Source organism: Rhipicephalus microplus, chromosome 9 (assembly GCF_043290135.1).
Source record: "Rhipicephalus microplus isolate Deutch F79 chromosome 9, USDA_Rmic, whole genome shotgun sequence".
NCBI lineage: Eukaryota > Metazoa > Arthropoda > Arachnida > Ixodida > Ixodidae > Rhipicephalus > Rhipicephalus microplus.
Window position 1 is genome coordinate 37,395,169 of NC_134708.1, and position 19,660 is coordinate 37,414,828.

Below are 19,660 nucleotides of genomic sequence, written 5' to 3' on the forward strand. Positions count from 1 at the left end.
TCCACCATCCTTCCCTCTTGTTGTTTACCCCCCCCCCCCTCCTAAGTGTCACGGTTGCGGTGTCCTCACCTGGGGAACAGATACTGCGTCACGCAACCCCACCCTTCACTTCTTTTCAACACAACTATCTCGGTCTATACGGTTGACTGGTGAAGTCAAGTATACGTTTCGGGAATCCACAAATAACGTTAGTGAAGCCCTGGCAAACGTGTCTTCAACGGAATGGAGACTACCAGATGGTGCTGAAAAGCGGCTATGTGCTTTCGCTTGCGTTGCACATACGTTCGACGTGGAAAGCAATTAGATATTCGCTCAAACTTCATTTCGTTTAGGAATGACATTTACTTACCGTATTTGAATATATTTTGCTCAAGAATGGAAAAATTTTTAACATTTACGCTTCGTTTGGGCTTTCGTGATAAGAATTCGCTTCTTTTCGTAGTAGCATCCGGCAACGCTGATCAGTACCAATGCTGTGATGAAAGGCACTGTTCGCAATGCCCATGAACCATAGATGGCGCGCCATGCAACCAAAGGTGGCTGTGGGAGGAGGGTCGACCCGTGAACTTGTATAGGAAAAGATGAACGCACGAACGTGCTCCTCGTGCCGCATTTACCGGATGAACTGTTGTTCCTCCAATGAGTCGGGCCATAAAGTACTTTCTCAAATGATAGGAACTGCTTAATATTCTCTACCTCATTTTCGCCGCAACGGAATGGTGGTGGTGTCAGCTGATTAACCGTGAATCAACGATGCCTCGCGTAATCCTGTGCGTGCTGCGGGAAACGGCGCAAAATAGAATTACGTGTGAACTGAACGGCACTCTGAGGTTATTCCTACGAAGCCTTCCTGACGAATTCGCCATAGCAAGTAGCGTGCCATCGTGGCTACACGGGGCCGAATGTTGAACGTGTGGTAATGGTTTGCAAGCATATTACGCCGTCATCATTACTTGCGCTTTCAGCACCATGGAGTTCCTTCTTTAACGGAACACAACAATTCAACTTCCCATTGAGTAGCGCTTGTGTCACAGCCATGCTCAGACTCCAACCATGCAAAAATCATTGCACTAGAATGTTGCAGGTTCAGTTAGCGTGATCGAATAAAAAATATTGGAAGCAATACCCGCGTATGCTTTCCGCAACGTCCAAATTGCGAAAAATCGTCGAACGACGTCGAACAACAACGTCGTTCGGAAGAATACTGGCGAAGTGCAGTATAAGTTATCAGAGAGGCGTGGGTTGTAGTCGTAGCTACATGTTTTATCGCTCCTACAGTTTCGCTTCAGTGGTCGAGCTCGAGTGCATTGACGGCATGCGGGGCGCGCCATAATATCCACAGTTATTGGGTACATGCAATGCAGGTACATGAAAAACTATGGGTTTATTCTGACCTCGCTGGTAGATATTCTAAAATAAATACAATCAAAGTGACTTACGAGCATGAAAAAAACATTAGCGCACGAGGAGATGTCGAGTGCAACTCGCTCCTCGTGAGTTAGTAGCTGATCGTTCTTCGCCACTATCACTCTCGCTGTGTTGGCAGACAGGTTTGCGTGGGTAAAAATAATCCTAAGATAATGAAAATAAAACAATAAACAATGCCCTGCCTCCTGCACCAAGGTATTTGGTGCAGCAGGTGTCTCTAAAAGAAACAGGCTGTCATGTTGGCTAGAGCTGCGCCACCCAAAAAGAGCCTGGCGGTTTATTTCGAGCCCTTTTAAAGCAAACGATATGAAAGAGGGAAACGGAACAAAGGGAGGACAAAATAAGTGTGACGTACAGTCACACTGATAAGCTGCAACCTGATACACAGGCTACCTATTTAAAAATTTGAATAGGACAAGTCTGAAATGTTAATTTTTAAGAATAAATGATAACGAGGGAAGAAAAGTAAACTAGAGCGTCACCGTCATTATCAACAACCTCCATGGGAAGACGGCTTTCTAAGTCGAGCGAAAAATTCAATATGGTTTCTTTAAACATTACGTGGCGGTGTAGTGCCCAAGGTACACGGCTGCTAACCCGCATGTCGCGGGATCGAATCCCGGCTTCGGCGGCTACTTTCCGATGGAAGCGGAAATGTTGTACGCCCGTGTGCTCAGCTTTGGGTGCACGTTAAAGAACCCCAGGTGGTCGAAATTTGCGGAGCCCTCCACTACGGCGTCTCTCATAATAATATGGTGCTAATAATATGGAAAGCAATCTGAGCGATTTTCTGCGCCGAATGACTTCGACAACACCAAAATGCGTCCCTCACTGCCTTTATCTGATCGCGGAGAGCATTTCGCAATCTCCCGACCCGCCAACAAGCGAATCGCTTGCAGTGTGCTGCCATCTATCAACAAATGCACAAAAAACAAGCGGCTCAGCGTTGGTCAAGTTTTGGATGCGCAAATCGCGAGGCCGCGCGACTTTTCTCGTACGTTAACATTATGTGGTTCACAAAAACACCACCAAATGCTCTTTGCGCACGTAAAATAAGGTGAGTTTAACTGCAAGGGCAAGACGATAGCATTTGCGTGGCTATAAAAAATATATTGCTAATCTTATGAGTACTCCCCGGCCTATAGTCGGAAGCACGAGGTTCCACGTATTTTAATTAAAACTTCACGTATCGCCAGAACAAATTGGTGAATTGTGTCATGGAGGGTACGGTTCATTCACTGATGCAGAAAACATGCAAAGTGATAAGCTTTTGTTTCTTGCTAACACGTTAGCACAGAGGCTAGCACAGCCAAACAAGGGAGCGTCTGCCTACTGATCATTCTTCAAAGGACGCTTCTGAACTCCGCGTGGTGGCGCCACAGTCTATTGACATTGCGAATAGGCGATAACGAAAAGCGAAGTTGCGTACTGTAGTAGAACCGCTCCGGTGGCAAGTTTGCAACACATCCCGCCGCTACAATTATACGACAATTCTTCTCAACAAGCTCTATTATTGCGATAGCAGTGATATAAACACTCTCGGTCGAATATGGCCGCCGGCGTCGACGTGGACATCGGCGTCGATGTCATGCATCATATATTTATACGTATCGATATATATATATAAACACAAGAAAGCGAAAAAATCCCAGAAAAAAAATTGCCCGCAGCTTCCCTCGGGGGAACACTGAGGAGGATGCGGAAATTGGTTAACGGGTGTTAAATTGCGACTTACTTGGGTCGATGGCTAAATTGGTTAACGTGGTTGTGAAATGGGGTGTTAAATGAGTAAACACGTACGGCACGTATGCGAAATGGCGGTGTTTTATTTATTGCGACGAACTTTGAGGACAATGGCTTAGGGACGTCAATCATTCTGTTTGTGGATTCGTTGGCATTCATTTCACGGCGACTTCGGACGTCGACGCGCCGTACAAACCAACGGACGAGCGGCAACTGAGCGAGCGAGCGCCGACCTTGAGTATATATACAGCGCGACGGCGCATGCGCTGTCAGCTGTCGAATGTTCTCGAAGGAGAAGCGCGCGCGCGGCACAGATGGTGGGCGACGGCGCGACGGCGCATGCGCGCGCGTCAGCTGTCGAATGTTCGAGAAGCGGTGCGGACGGCGCACTACAAGGCGCGAGTATAAGATGCTTCCGCATCTAAAATGGCCCGAATCTGCATGTTACACTGCAAATGTCGTCAAAAGGTGATAGTCTTGCGTCTGGACAGAGTGAACGAAATGCTTATATGATGTTCTGCGCGAGAAAATTGGTGAATGCTATTCAGCAGGCGCTGCGTTAGAGTGCCTCGAGCGTGGAGCGGAGGCGAACGAGCGCATCGAGGCACGTTAGACGCGAGTGCCATCTGGCAGTTATATTCGAAAACGAAGGCGTGCGTGCCCGTGGAGAAAGATGCGCACCAGACTCGGAGGTGATAAGGTATAGAACGCAAAGCGACGGGCAGGTGCCACCGCCGTGTCGTCGTAGCAAAGCGTTGCAAACACTTATCTTTTTGAGCATCACGTTGCACTGTCAGCGCAGCGCGATAAATGCTACAGTCCATAAAGTTACTTGTGTGTGCCTCTTCTAGTATAAAGACAGACATACAAAACATCAACGTGTTGTTATGGTGCCTCAGATATGTGCAATAATTTCTTTTTAAATTGACAATCGCACATTTATGAACGATAAACCTAGAGCAATATTATTGGGCGCTGCGGATGGGGTCAGCCGTTTGATGCTATTTGAGGTATCGTTATGGGCGGACAAACGTACAAATGTATAGACAGACAGACAAACCAAAATTTGTTGTCGAAGGTCCCAAAGAAACACTTTCGTCTTTAAAAGACTCTGGCGCGTGGAATCGAACGTGGGACCTCCGCGTCGTGAATGCGAGGCGTTAACCACTGAGCCACCGAGAGGCACCTCCTTCAATGTTCAAGCGGCAAGCCATTCATATCTACCACTGACCGCTGTTGGCGGGCATCTCGGGGGGCAGCTATCGTGTTTTCTGCATTATCAGCAAGATGGCGCAATGAGCGCGCGGCGGCTCTCATCTCTCACGCGTTCTTTGGCCCGGGCAGAGAATGAGGGTGCGTACGCTCGATCGCGCGCCCTTATGTGGCAGTGGGAAGAATAGTACGTCTTGGCTAGCCTTGTTTGAACAATTCTGTTGTAGTTACTGGGTGCACAAAGGTCTCTAAAATCGTTGCACAGCCTCCGTTTGCAATTTTCTACCACGAAAGCACATGTCTTCTTTAAGGTTATCTCACTCACATTTCTTTCATAGTTGAGACGTTATTAAAACGTACATAGTCAGATTACAAATAAAAATCTCGAACAAAAGTTTTGCATTTGAATGACCAGGGAGTCGGACCTACAAGCCACCGCCCGGTGATGAAAAGCCACCGAGTGCTCTACACACTATCCAAAAACCAAAGTACCATATTATTCAGAGGAAACTCAGCCAATACTGACTATGCACTCATAAGATATCTGCAGTTGTCTTCATTTGCTCAATTCATAGCCTATTCGTTCTCTCTGCTCAACTGTGATGCGTCCTAATTATCAAGAAGCGCCTATCTCTTCCATACAATCCCATCAGCTCACTCACGTGGCCATGCGTGAGTGAGCTGATGGGATTGTATGGAAGAGATAGGCGCTTCGTGTTTTTCATCGCTATGATTGTTCATACATTGTGATATCTACCTTGTCTCGTTCTTCACAGTAGGCACCTGTCTGTTTTGGAACGCAAGTATTACGGCCTGATCACACGGACGCGTTCAAACGAGTGCCTCTTCGGCGTGGCGCCGCGCCCTCTCATTTTGCATGAAAAGGGCACACAATTTAACCTCTTAGGCACCTTTTGTTATGTTACGTGTATTAGTGAAACATTATACCTAAACTTCATATACCCACCATCAGGACGAGAATGGTTTCACCGTCTACAGGACCTTGGTAACGTGGGACTGCGTGTTAGATACAAAAAGGGAACAAAATGGCTGCTCCGATTCTGCAAAGATTTCAGCCTGATTATCCGTTTCTGAGGTTAAAGGGCCAGTCAACAGGCTCCGGAACGCGCAGGAAAAGCTCGCGCGTTTTCCCTGCGTGGGACCAACCTCCTTCCACGCGCGGTGACGCCATCTCGGCGATCGGCGACGTGACGCAGCACGCAGCTCGTCGATTGGTTAAAACCAGGTTTCAAAAAAAGACTAATGAAGTCAGCGTCACCGACCGTCGAGTTGACGTCATTGCGCGTGGAAGGAGGTTGGTCACGAGCAGGAAAAATGCGCGAGCTTTTTCTGCGCGCTTCGGAGCCTGTTCATTGGCCCTTCAAGTGCAAATCTGCGGTTACGCCGCTGGAAACAGTGACTTTTTTGTACAATATGCGGAGAACACCCCTAGCAGCCACTCTATCTCGGATAGATCACTGAGTGATGGCAGCGGAAATAATTCTGCAATGTCGACATGAGGCCATCGCGCATGAAGGCGATGAAGGTGGTGCTCAGCTTCTTGAAGGCAACAGACTTGCACCGGTGATTATAAAGTTATTCTGTTATGATGACTGTGACGTGACTTTGTACATGTTCTTTTTTCCTCCTTGTCTTCATTTTTATACTCCTCCACCAATTTCCCCTGTTTAAGGTAGCGTACCTGTCCTCCTAGACGGGTTAAAATCCTTGAATTTCCTTTCCTTCCTATTCCTTCCTTGTCCCCATTCATAGCTTTTCCTTGCCTGGGGAAGCATACCCTCCAGGGGTCAGCCCTGGTTAAGCTTCCACTCTTTCCTTTATCATTAATCTTTTCTACTGCTTCTGCGCTTCCCCCGCATCACCCGATGCACTATGTCGAACCCAGAAAGGACGTATTAGAGTACTTCACTGTGCTATTTTCGCTAAATATTGACAAACTGATCACGCCTCACTGTTCAATACTTCGACGCGATTTCACAGAGTGCTCACATTCGGCAGAGAAGAAATAAGGTGACACTTGAACACGAGTAAGGGGGATCATGGCAGTGATGTTTATTTTGTTTTGTGATGATTGATGCGTAGATACTACGCGTTTTAAATAACTAGCCGATGTTCGCGAAGTTCCAGAAATTTTTCCAGCAGGCAATTTTCTGATCACTAATGCTGGTCAGACCGAAGCCGTCGGGACACCGAAAGCCATGCAGAATGGCCCGCACAAGCGTGGAGTACCTGTGCGGTACCAGCCACTTGTACGCGCAGCCACGACACGTGAGAGGATTTCCTGCGTTGTTAAAAAGCAAAACGGCAAGTGTAGAGCAAAAATTATGTGCGAACAATTAGGATTGCTTATGAAAGCCGTGTCTAACGCAGTCTTTTTTCGATAAGTAACCCCGTTATTACAACCGTAGGCTTTTAATCGAACAACATCGTTCGTCCACTGATCCATTGTCCACTGATCGTTCGTCCACTGACCAGTACCATTGTTGAACAATATTTTAAGTCATGCTGGTACATGCAATAGGTTAATAACCACAAATTATGAAGCACAAAGAAAAACAAAGAAACGTGTGTTGTACTGGCTTGAGAAAAGGCATTTACACTCGAAGACAGTGGGCTTTGAGACAGTGGGCTTTGGTTTTCTTTTCACTTGTTTAAATGCCTCCAAGAAGTTCGGGTTAAGTTAAAGTATAGGTAATATCAACTGCCCTGTATGACCTTCGTGACATTCATTGAACCATTCAAATAAGTGCTGCTTCCGGCTGCGGCGGCTGCATTTCCGATGGAGGCGGAAATGTTGTAGGCCCGTGTACTCAGATTTGGGTGCACGTTAAAGAACCCCAGGTGGTCAAAATTTCCGGAGCCCTCCACTACGGCGTCTCTCATAATCAACTGGTGGTTTTGGGACGTTAAACTCCACAAATCAATCAAATAAGTGCTGAGTACTCTCAACCAATCCACAGCCACTCTTGAAAATCTTACACCTAAGAACAAAAGCTTGAACTCAAATGAAATACAAGTATGTTCTAGAGATGGGTCTCGATGCACATATTTTCCTATATACAGAGGCTCAAATTACACTACTTTTCTGTCGGATGAGAACTGAACTAAAGAGTCTCGGAGATACAGTGGTTACATTGCTTTGGCTCCTCGCCCTAAAGGCGGTTTAATTTCGGTGGACGTTAAATTCTAGAGCGCTATGATCTATGCGATGTCAGTTTATGTAAAAGAACAATGTTGGGAAGTCCCACAGACCTCCGCTAGACCGTGCTGCATAATTATACCATGGTTCTGTGCGTTAGATTTTGTTGATTATGATTATTATTATTATTATTATTATTATTATTATTATATTTCATCTAAATAGGTATGATAACGACTAACCTGCGATGCTGACGAGAGGTACGGTATTGAATTTTTTCGCATTCTGGTACATGCGCCCGATGAGAGGCTCGAAAGGGTTCTGTTCCAGAGTAGCCAGGCTGTTGTTAGCCAGGTTGAGCACAAGAGGTGCCGCATAGTCAAAAGCACTTGAGTGGATGACTGAAATATCTGCATTGTTGAGCTGGATCTGTAAACGTCATTGGTAACAGGAAAAAGAAAATAAACACATTAGAACAAAGCCATCAGAAAAACTCCAAGGTTTCCCAATGCGTTCGTCTTAGACTACTCGAAAGCGAAAGCGGCATCGTTATTTTTCTTCTTCTTCGATGTATTGATCCTCGCCAGCGCCCCTTTAAAAACTTTCAAAACGTATTGTGGAAGCCAAGCTCCGTCAGCTGGATACACGACCACTTACAGAAAAGAAGATCCTGGGACCTTCGCTGACAGTTTCGCATACACGCAAAGCCACGAAAGCCCTCTTGTGCTTCCTAAGGACCACTGGACTTCACGAGTGCTAGTGAAAGAACAGCGTGAGACCTTGCTGTGTAGTCTCGAGTTGGCTATTCATTCATCTCTTTCTTACTCCTCTTCTTTTATATTTCTTTCCTTTCTATGATCCCCCTTTACCCCCCCCCCCCCCCCAAGTGTAACCCAATCAAGCCAAGCTTGCTTAACACTCCTGCCTTTCCTTTTTGTTTCTGTCTCTTTCTCTTCTCCACATAGCATGGTTTCGCACTGCTTCCAAGATTAGAGCGATTGCCAGCTTTCGGCACCTCACCTGGCAGCCGGATGACTTACGTTGCCCGAGTAAGGAATGCCTTCGTATTCAATAGTTTTATGTGGACCACTTTCGTCACCTTTCGTGAAAGCAATAGCTATCTGTTTCGAAGCATACGCAATGTCACAACTTTGGAAATGTTCTAGGGTGATAAAACTGCTGCCCCACGCTCAAAGCAAGGTGGCGACTGGTTCCGTAAACCTGACATTTAAGATTGAGCCAAGATCCTGTGAGTGCCCCTGAGCCACGTGAGTGCCGAAGAAAATGGTTTTCACATTGTCCACGAGGTGTTTGCATTTGGGTAACGGATCAGTCGGCGCAGACGTCTGTCGATCATGTCAGCACGTTGATTACGAATACTTCTTTCCACGCACGTCACGTGTCGTCGCAACGTCGGCCAAAGAGGTTCAGCGAAATGCTAGACAAGCTGTGGAAAGAGCACGCTGTCATGAGTGTCCGCAAGCGGCAGCACACGTCAGGCTTGTCGAGAGGAACGCACAAAATATCACGAGCAAAAATCTAAACACAGCCCTTAAAGAGATGTTTCTCTTACATCGTACAGTGCTTCGTACCTAGGTGTCGAAGGCAGTGTCATCACAAAGCAGCACTGGCAAAACTCTTCATGGCCATATAGCTTATGAGATAGAAGTGTGAAAATACACGCCTAATGTAAAAAACTATCAGCGGCTGATGTAAAGCAGAACATATTCAAATTCGATTTTACATTGCGTGTCACACAGCTGGCTGCGAAGCGTGCCAAACAACCGCATCAATTATTTTAATGTTACCAACCGAAACCTATCTGCATTTTGAGTTTGTCTGGGGGGCAACGCTCTTTGCAAGAGATCCCTCTTAACGAACGACTCCACGAAAACGGGTAGTGTATTCTTCATGGCTTCGCGCAGGAAAACAAAGACTGATGTTCTTGCCCTCAGAGTGCACTTGTTGGGTTCACCCATGTTTGGAACAACCTAGAGGATATTATGGCGAGATCCACACAACCTTCATTTAAAAATGTTGACGATTTGATACATATTACCCGGCTTTGTTCACATGAAGACCTCACTGGATACCTCCTGTTTCGGTACTTTCAGAAACTGAGACAGCGACAGGGTGCTACGAAACCATATCTGCAAAAATACCCGTTGTGCGCTCCTGCAAACAAGATTTCCAGGAACAACATAAAAAACAGATGAAAATATATTTGACTTTCACCTTTCAGTTCAGACTCTGGCCTAAGAGGTCAAATGTTCCTGTCTTTTTAAGTGTCTATGTTGCATTCAATTGGCAGATTCATAGCAGCCGGCAGATTCCAGGAGCAGGAACTGGACCCGGGTGTAAATAACGCCTCAAGGTGTGGGCTTGAAATAAAACACGCAACCCTGGAGCAAGACGTAACCGGCAGGTCTGTCTTAAATATGCCGAGTTGTCGAGAATACCTCGCACGTAGTTCCTTTCCGCTGCCAATTGTTATGTGATTGCCGCTCACACAAAAGCTTCCAGCATTGCCCTGACTATCCCACATATCGCCCGTGCAGGACCTGAGGCTTTCAGACTCGAAGGTGTCGCTTGCGATCTATGGAAGCAATGACACACGATTCGCCCCGTCGTCCTTGACGTCCGCCATTACCGCCAACACACGTGGCCCCACTGGCAACGTCTGCAGCGCCCCAAGCAGGAAAGCGTTTTTAAAGAAGTTTCCGAGATACTTTTCCCGTTACGAGGTGTGATTGCCGCTCTGACTCCAATCCGTAGATTCTATTGGAACACTTCACTTCGACTCGTAGCCTGCCATTGCAACAATATCGATCCAGAACGAGAAGATAAAGATGCCCTGACTCCGTCACTGAAATTCAACGTCAAACTCGCCTCAGCCATTCGGCCATAGTCAAGAAGTTAAGTCTCTTATGAGGCTTGTGGGTAGAAGGAAAATTGGAAAGGGCGCGGGTTTTTTAAGGTTTCAGCCTGATGTCTGTTTAACTCAGTAAACTTCTCGGTTTGAGTGAAGGCCTATCTCATATTTCATTTATCAATAAATAAATAAATCTATCAATCAATCAAAGGGTGGTTTAATTGCAATATAATGTAGATAATGCGTACGGAGACATTTGGACTCATAGCTTATGCGGCTATTGAAGGATGTATGGCTTTTCACTAAAGGGAAGTATCATATATAGGCATTTGGACCAGCGAGTGAAGACAAGGAGAACTAAGTGGCATCGCAGAGGAATCTGAACTCGCCACTACGCTACCGCATTCGTCTGTTTCGAAAATACAGTAAAGGAACTGTATAATAGAGAGCTAACATGAAGCTTCGACAAATATACTGATCCCCGAGACGAAGAAAATCTGGACACCACTTCTGAAATGTACAGTTCTCGTTTCATGGTTTCGTTTTTGCGTAAGGACCACATGGCGCATCTCACGACAAGGATGTTTAAGAGCAGTGATGGGGTTGTAGTGAAAGAACTTATGAGAAAAAAAATATCGGATGAAGACAGCCACGTGTTAGACAGATCTCTAGCAAAATCTTCACGATCCACATGCTTGAGAACTCACTCACGCAAAGGCACAAATGATCTTGTGGATTTTCACTCATAGCTTACCCTGAGCTCCGGGTGTGCCCTCAGTATGGACAGTGAGTATGGGCCCAACGTGTTGAGCCTTGTACGACTGAGGTCAAGTTCCTTGAGATTGGGTAGAGCGTAGAAAGCCCTTTGCCCGATGGAAGTGATGGGGTTTTCCCTGAGCCCCAGCTTATGCAGGCGGATGCTGCGGAATGCGTTGGCCGGGATGCTCCTCAGCCGGTTCCTTCCGAGGTTGAGACTCACGAGATACGGAAAACGAAGCAGCCTGCATGGAGATGAGCGAAATAATGGACCAAACGACACACAAAGGCAAGAAATATGCCAGATGCAAAGCGGCTCGGTTCACGTGCCTGTGTCTACAGTACACAGAGGACACTACAGCTGGAGGCCGTACCAGGGCTCTTACAGTATATTTTCAGAGGAGTAACCCAACGGTAAATCTGACGCTATTGCCTATAGGAGCAACAAGGCTGGATGCTTCAGTCAGTATGAGAATGATTGGTTGTACACAAATTTTGTAAGCCTCGTTCTTTCAGTAGGATGTGGCTCCGTGAAGCCGGCAGCCGCTTTGACCCAAGTCGCAGTTCACGAAAATTTGAGCAGTCCCGCGTCACCACGTTGGCCCTTTTAGGCTCACCATTTTCTACCCACTCACAAATTTCACAACTTGTCGTTTTTTTTGTCCAAAACTGCCATCAAAGCGCAGTAGTATAAGAAGGCCACAATGTGTTCGAAGCAGAAGGCACATAACTAAGGCAGCTTCAAGTACTAACAATGATTCCCTTGATGGCTGAATAATCACCGCTTCGCAGTTCTCTCAAGCAAATATTGAAGAAAATTCTATGGCTGTTACCACTTCGGCATTCGACTTTTGTGGGAAACAAAATTAGGCAAAATGTTCTATTAAAAATTCACCACATATCTGCAGGCGGCCTTACAAAGAAGGGTGAAAGACAGTAGTCCGCTGTCTGGAGAGAGAGAACGAAACGTTTACTTTATGTTCTCCACGAGGTTATTGGTGAAGGTTGCTAGAGGTATGGTGCCATCTGGCAGCAGCAATCTGAAGAAACGAGTTTTTTTAGAACGAAGAGCTACTGGTAATCGCTAGCCCCGTGTCGTTTTAGCGAAGCGTATAAGGAACTCCCATTTTACTCGGCCGCAGTGGTCTAGTATAGCTAAGGTAGTCGGGTGCTGACCCGCAGGTCACGGGATTGTATCCCCACTGCGGCGGACGAATTTTCGATGGAGGCTAAAATGCTGTAGTCCCATATGCTCAGATTTGGGTACACGTTAATGAAGCCCATGCGGTTAAAATTTCCGGAGCCCTCCACTACGGCGTCTCTTATAATCATGTGGGGGTTTTGAGAGGTTCAACTCCACATATATCAATCAATAAATCACTCAAAACTCTCACTTTTTTGTTCATAGCGTGAATAGTCAACGCAGCGTGATAAACACTGCGGTATGAAGAATTAGGTATCTATGCATTTAGTAAATAAACACACTACGCAATACTTACGTATAAAAAATGTCCCACTTCAAATAGGCGTAATACATGCTTTTTGAATAATAATGTTCAGAAATACGAAGTGAGCTACCAAATCGGGATTGGTGGGACTGGCGCCCGGTTTCGACTTTCATCAGATGGCTGAATCGTCAGACGGACATATCTTTGCCATACCTTCCCCATGCCCTTGGAACATACGCGGAATAACACTCGCCGCAGTTTACGGATTATTGTCTTCCATCCAACGAGACAGCGCTAGAAAGTCATTTACCAGAAATTTCAGCGTCGTAGCTTGTGAGCGAAAAATCATATTCTTGCGTGGTCCAAAATATAAGAAAGATCTAATTAAAAAATACTGAGCACCAGTGAAAATAGAAACCGGGCCCTTCGGGTACAAACAGAGCCATGTCTCTGCTTGTTAGCACAGTGAAAATAACTTCCTTTGCATAGAAATGAAGTGAAAGTCACTTTCATTCTTTAGAAACACACTCTTCCAGTATACATGCTTCGCAATACAACATGAAATGATGCCTTAACAATGCGTGGTGCAAGCGTTCTGTGCCATGGAGCGTCATAACAAGGGATTATCCTAATGACTTCTTAGTTTAAAGCCGGCGAACCACAACAAAAGACACACATGCTACTGCACCATCAAGGCCTCAACCTGGGTGCATAGTAAGTTCGAAAAGAGTTCATGCACTAAGTCTTTGAAGTACGTGTTTAGAACAGAATATAGTTAACACGTTTAACTGGTAAGGACAAAGCTTAAGGGTCATCCAATAATTGACGTTACTTTTGACAACGCCATCTGAGTATATGTCCAATTGCGGTTTGAGGCTGTTTGTTACAAGCTGGCGATAGTTGGAACATGCTGGTCACGCTGGTAGATTGTGGTATTAGGCACGCTAATGAAACATGCATTCGCATACATAATATGCATAACGTATTAATTTTGTTTGTGAAACGGTCATGTTGCGCCATGCTAAATTTGATCTATATATCCGTTAACAAAACAATCCGGAGAGCTTAAAGACTGGCTGTGTAAACCATGCCACACATGACGCGCTTGTCCAGTTTTCGCGTTACAACCTGTCATTTACGCCGGTCATACTCAAGTTACAGCACGCCAACTGTCTATATTTGAAGTTGACGAAGCGGCCCCGACAGCACGAAGTCGTAGCCGCTAAACAGATTCACTCAAGTGTCTTTCCTTAGTCAGGAAATGCTTCACGTGTGCTATGGTGAATCAGTGGCTAAGATGCTCGGCTGCTGACTCTAAGGTCACTGGTTTGACCCCAGCAAGGGTGGTCGCATTTCGGTGAACTCTAAATGGTAGAGGCTAGCGTACGATGCGATGTCAATGCATGTTAAAGAACACCTGTTGGTAAAAATATTCGTAGCCGTCCACTGCGGTGTCTCTCATAATCATATTGTGGTGTTGGGACGTGAAACCCTAGATAATATTCTAAAGAAAATTTCGCATTTAAAATTTCTGATTGCTTACTTGTCGAATTCAAACGTCTGCAGTGCGTTGCCGTACAAACTGAGCACGTTGAGCAACTCTTTGAAAGTCGTGAGAGAATCCAGAGTGAAGAAGCTCAAGTTGGCGTTGTGTTCGACGTGGACCCTCTCGAACTTGAAGTTTCCCAGCACGCCCGCCGTGAACGAGGTAAGGGGAGTCTTTTGAATCCACAGCTCTCTGTGCTCTCTGCTAAGCGCGTCGCCACTCCCGAAAGCCTGTCTCAACTGAGACGTACTCTGGGCGCGCCTGCAGTTGATGCCTTCGTCGTCGCACGTGCATGGGCTCAGGTGGGCCGCGTCCGGGCAGCTTGCTACCGCAAGAACCGCGCACGCCGAAGAAACCAGAACCAGAGAAAAGGTCCACCGCCCTGCGAGAGACACGGGAATGTTTTAGAAGACCCAAGAGTCTTGGAGAACCGAGAAACTTGAGAGCTGCAAGTGCGCATGAGTAGAACCCAAGCGTGTCTTGGGGTTCTTGCGTTCACGTTGACCCAACATCCAAGAAAAAAAAAGCCTCGCATATCTACGTTATGCTTCATTGCACTTATAAGTTCATAGAGAACCAGCGGGGATATTTACAATGTTTAGGTGTATATTGCGATATAAAGTTACGCATGGTGTTCCATACAAGCACCGTAGACAACTCAACTTGGTAATAATTATTTGGTTTGTCAGTAACGTGTGACCAATACACGGCTGACAAGTAATGATAAAATCCGGTGTGGTCACCTCTCTTGAAACCATATCTTGGAGATTGGTTTAAAATGGCTGCTGTAGCTCGTAGTTTCGGCACGTAAGAATAATGATACATTAGGTGGTGGGTGGAATTGGTCAGAATGAACTAGAGAGACGACCGAGCATGAAAGTTGAACGGGATGATTGTTAGAGACAGAGGTCTAAGACGTTGGCTCGGGAATCGACGGAGGTGTTATATTGCAATTAAGAATTAAAGACCGAAGAATTCAATAGAACTTTTTCTCAATGAAGTGATTATAGTGAGAAAAAGCAAGCGTGTGTGCTCCAGTCAATTCTAGGCACATTGAACTAACCAAGAACAGTAATTATGTACCCACTATGACACAAAATCACATGTTTAATCGAAGATGTGACATCACAAAATAGGGCAGCGGAAATGCTAGGCCGTATATAGAAACAACCAATCAACAATTTTTCTCGGCGCTCCAGACCTATTTCAAACCAGATCGATTCTTCAAAAGATTCCAGGTGTTCCCGTTAACATATCTAAGTGAACTGTAAATAATAATAATAATAATAATAATAATAATAATAATAATAATAATAATAATAATAATAATAATAATAATAATAATATAGTAATATAAAATAACATAATCATATAAAATAATAACAATAATATTAATAATCACCTATATTATTATAATATATTGCGACCACGATATAAATACGGGAGACGCCACATAAGGAGGACTCAAAAATTTGATTACCTGGGGCTTTTTCAATTTCACCTAAATCTATGCATGTGGGCCTCGCATTTCATCTGCATGTGATTTCTAACAATGTGACTTCTTGCACAGGTAGTTTTTCTCCATAACATCAAATTGTCCACTGTATTCGAAATTCGAACTGCACTGCTTCGATGTTGGTAAAAATGGCTTTAATTATTTAAAAAACACCATAAGATATGTGAAAAATATACACGGAAAATTTAGTGTCCCCTCACATGGATTCCTCAACCACGTATAGGAACTGAATTAAAAATGTCGTCTCACATGCTGTTTGCGGCACCTCTTTCTACAAAAATGCTAACGACAATAACTTGGAGATACCAGCAGGGTATACCTCGCTAGCATTAAGTTATGCAACACTGTTAATTCAAAGAAAGCGTATTTGATTCTGCGCTACGGCGGAGGCATTTTGATGTAGGCTTAACGCAACAGAACTTGTGAACTTTAATTGAGGTAGTCTCTGTAGAAGCCCACGTAACAAAAATCAATTTCCGGTGCCCGAGTAAAGCGCACCTGGGAATCCTATCATGGTTTTTGGCACGCAAACGCTGATAACTACACAAACAATTGAAAAGGATAGATGAAGGTCTGTTTTATTGTGTTAGACACAACCTAATCAAACAATGCAATTATGAGAGCAGGGAAGGTATAATGGGACAGTGTTTGTAACTGTATAATGCTGTAACCGGCACAGAATTTTGTGCCGCCAGCTGACAAACAAGATTAATTGGTCCATATGCGTGGTTTGACGTCCAAAAATCACCATATGTTTATGAGAGATGACGTAGTGAAGGGCTCAAGAAATTTCGACCACCTGGAATTCTTTAACTTGCTCCCAAATCTGAGCACACGGGCATACAGCATTTTCACCTCCATCTAAAATGCAGCTGCCGCAACCTGCATTCGATCACGCGACCTGGGGGTCAGCAGCCGAGTGCCTTAGCCACTAGACCACCGCATTGGGGCAAACTTCAAAAGTATTTCACACTTGCTGGCATAGTAACGAGTGGCAACAATCCAAGAAACTTCGTGCACAAAAACTCCCAAAAAAGTTGATGGGAAAACGACCACCATCATAGCTGAATTAGTAAAGCATCTGATAATCCTAACAGCTGTTGGAGTTTTGCACCTCAAAACGACGTCCTTATACTTCAGCAAGGTCGTAGTGAAGCAGTACCAAGCTTTTGGACGTTCAAAGTTTCGCTTCATGCCTTCTTCATCCTGACCACCAACACCTCCTCAGTTCTCTTTTCTACTCTCTCCTTTTCGCCAACGCTAAGTAGAAGCTCTGAAATATAATTTAGGCCAACCTCTTAGCTTCTATATTGCCACGAGCGAAATAACAGAGACAGCCAGGAGTTGACGTCTTGCCCAGAACCAGACCATGAAGCAACGTTTTCCCTTTCTCCACTTCCAAGAGAGTTTCCGCCACAGTGGATGGCTCATACCCATTTACACTTGACAATAACTTAAAAAAGTTTTCTCTATCACTGTCGTAGCGGAAAGCTCCATGAATGTCCACCACGAGGGACTCTTTCACGCGCATGTAAATGTGCGCACATCGAAAATTCCGCTATGACAGCAGGATTCGATCCCGTGACCTTTCGGTCCACATTCAAGCCCCGTTTGACCACTGCGGTGTGTTGGTCGAGCATCGGACGCGTTATCTGAAGGTTATAAGGTTCGGTTGCTGCCGGCCCAAAACTCTATTCGGAAACTCGGTTCATACACTTGAACTCTATTCTATTTACGTCATAATGAGGGTGCCACTAGATTAAATACTACAAATATCACCATATACGCCTTGCTTCTCTCCACTGTATGCTGGTTTCATCATTAATATCCCATAGGGCTCTGGCAGTAATGGTGCACAACTAATGACTCGAAGGTCCCGGTATTGAACCTTGGCGGCTGCACATCGAACTATGTATATTGCTAAAGACCTATACTAGGACTTTCGTGCGCGTTAAAAACCTTCATCTCAAAAAAATTTCTGCAGTCCTTTACTATATCATCATTCATAATGATGTTGTCTTCAAACGTAATACTACAAACGTTTTGGTGATTACGTGGATTTCATTAAGCTGTTACACAAATTTGCGCGTGCGATGAAGACAACTCACCCATTTCTTGTGATGTCTCGATGCGTCCACCTTCGGGACAAACTCTACAGTAGTAATCTAACGGTCACCGGTCAGAAAGCTTCCTTTATATAGACGCTGCCGATGACCGACGACGTGCTACGTCATGCACAAGCGGACAATCGTCATCCCTTAAAAGCGAGTGATAACCACCGATTGTCAACGCATATCATCCTATTGCATGGTTTCATGCGAGGCTTCTGTGTTTTTTGTGCGTTGTAAAGCAGTCACTATTTGTTTTGAACGTAAGCGCGTATGCACTGGCAGCTGTCTGCGTTATGAAGGTAGAAATAGTGTGGATAAACGAGAACAGGGCACGTTCAAGGGTAGTTATGTGTGAATGGCGGATAGCGGCAGTGTTATCTGGCGAGATGCGTCATCGTCTCGCATTGTTCTCCGTCACGCGCGTAGTGCTCCCATGCGATAGCGGAAATCACACAAAGGCCTTTAAATGTCATGAGGATGTTGTGCAATACGCGAACGATGGGCATACAGGCCATCGTCCACAGAGATCACAACTCGGGTGCACAGGTTGATCGTACGAGCCATTCGGTAAATATAAAACTACGTCCAGGGAGCTCGTTTAAATCAACTTATTTCAGAATGCCTAATAAAAGTAGACAGCACCTCGATACAAGCCGGGTTTTTCGTTCAGTTCTCTTTAAGGCGTCGTAAGATTCTTCGTCGGCCTGTGATCATGCAAGCCAGTTCACCTGGTCTGCCCTTTGGATCAGTGGCTGCAGTGCTTCGCTGCTGACCCGAAGGTTTAATCTCAGCTGCCGCTGTCGCATTTAGCTGGAGGCGAACTGGTAGAGGCCCTCCCGCTCACTGTGCGATGTCAGCGCACCTTTAGGAAGGTCGGATGGTCGAAATTTTCACAGGCCTCCACTACGGCGTCTCTGATAATCATATCGTGGTTTTGAGGCGCAAAACTAGAGATATTATAAACATTACAGATTTTAATTTTAGTATTACTACTATTTTCGTACATATTGTTAACTGTAGAAGCCGCAATTTATTATTATTATTTTTATCATTATTATTATTAGTGTTATTATATTATTATTATTATTATTATTATTATTATTAATATTATTATTATTATTATTACTTTACCTATCCTGTACCTACCATCCTAATTTCTTTTTCTACATCTCTTTATATTTCTTTCTTCTACCTATTTTTCTCTCTTTCAGCACTCATTGTCTCTGTCATCCGAGTTATTGCATTCCCCGTGAAGTGAGGTTTCCTAATTCAAGCGTTTAGTTACTGTTATCAGCCTGGCCTCAATTCTTTTTTCTAAATTGGCTTTACTAATATATATATATATATATATATATATATATATATATATATATATATATATATATGAGATATAACAGACAGTAATGCCAAGGAATGTACAGGGGAAGTCATTAGAATCAATGGAATGTAAATAAGAAGAAAGGTGGATGAAAAAATAACCAGCCGTGAGCAGGAATCGAACCTACGACCTTCGAATAACGCGTTCGATGCTCTAACCACTGAGCTACCACAGCGGCCTTCCCTCCATCCACTTTTTGGGGTTTATATGTGAATTTAGAAGTAGGAGTGACAGTCAGCCAAACAAGTAGGAGTGACAGTCAGCAGGTCGCGGGATCGAATCCCAGCTGCGGCGGCTGCATTTTCGATGGAGGCGAAAGTGCTGTAGGCCGGTGTGCTCAGATTTGAGTGCACGTTAAAGAACGCCAGGTTGTCGAAATTTCCGGAGTCCTCCACTACGGCGTCTCTTATAATCATGTGTTGGTTTTGAGACGGTAAACTCGCATATCTATCTATCTACAAATAACTGAGGACACTGTCAGGCGAGCATA

The 19,660-nt window shown here is 44.9% G+C and overlaps 1 protein-coding gene across 1 annotated transcript; it reads right to left on the bottom strand.

The window, feature by feature from the left end:
* Positions 1-6,432: 6,432 nt before the first annotated feature.
* LOC119164976 (uncharacterized) lies at positions 6,433-17,916 on the bottom strand. The gene is made up of 5 exons (XM_075873448.1): positions 17,790-17,916; positions 14,163-14,547; positions 11,170-11,416; positions 7,786-7,972; positions 6,433-6,685 (listed from the first exon to the last, which is right to left on the bottom strand). The coding sequence occupies exons 1-5, from the start codon at positions 17,791-17,793 to the stop codon at positions 6,507-6,509; spliced, it is 1,002 nt and encodes a 333-aa protein (XP_075729563.1). The 5' UTR covers positions 17,794-17,916; the 3' UTR covers positions 6,433-6,506.
* Between the last annotated feature and the right edge of the window lie 1,744 nt (positions 17,917-19,660).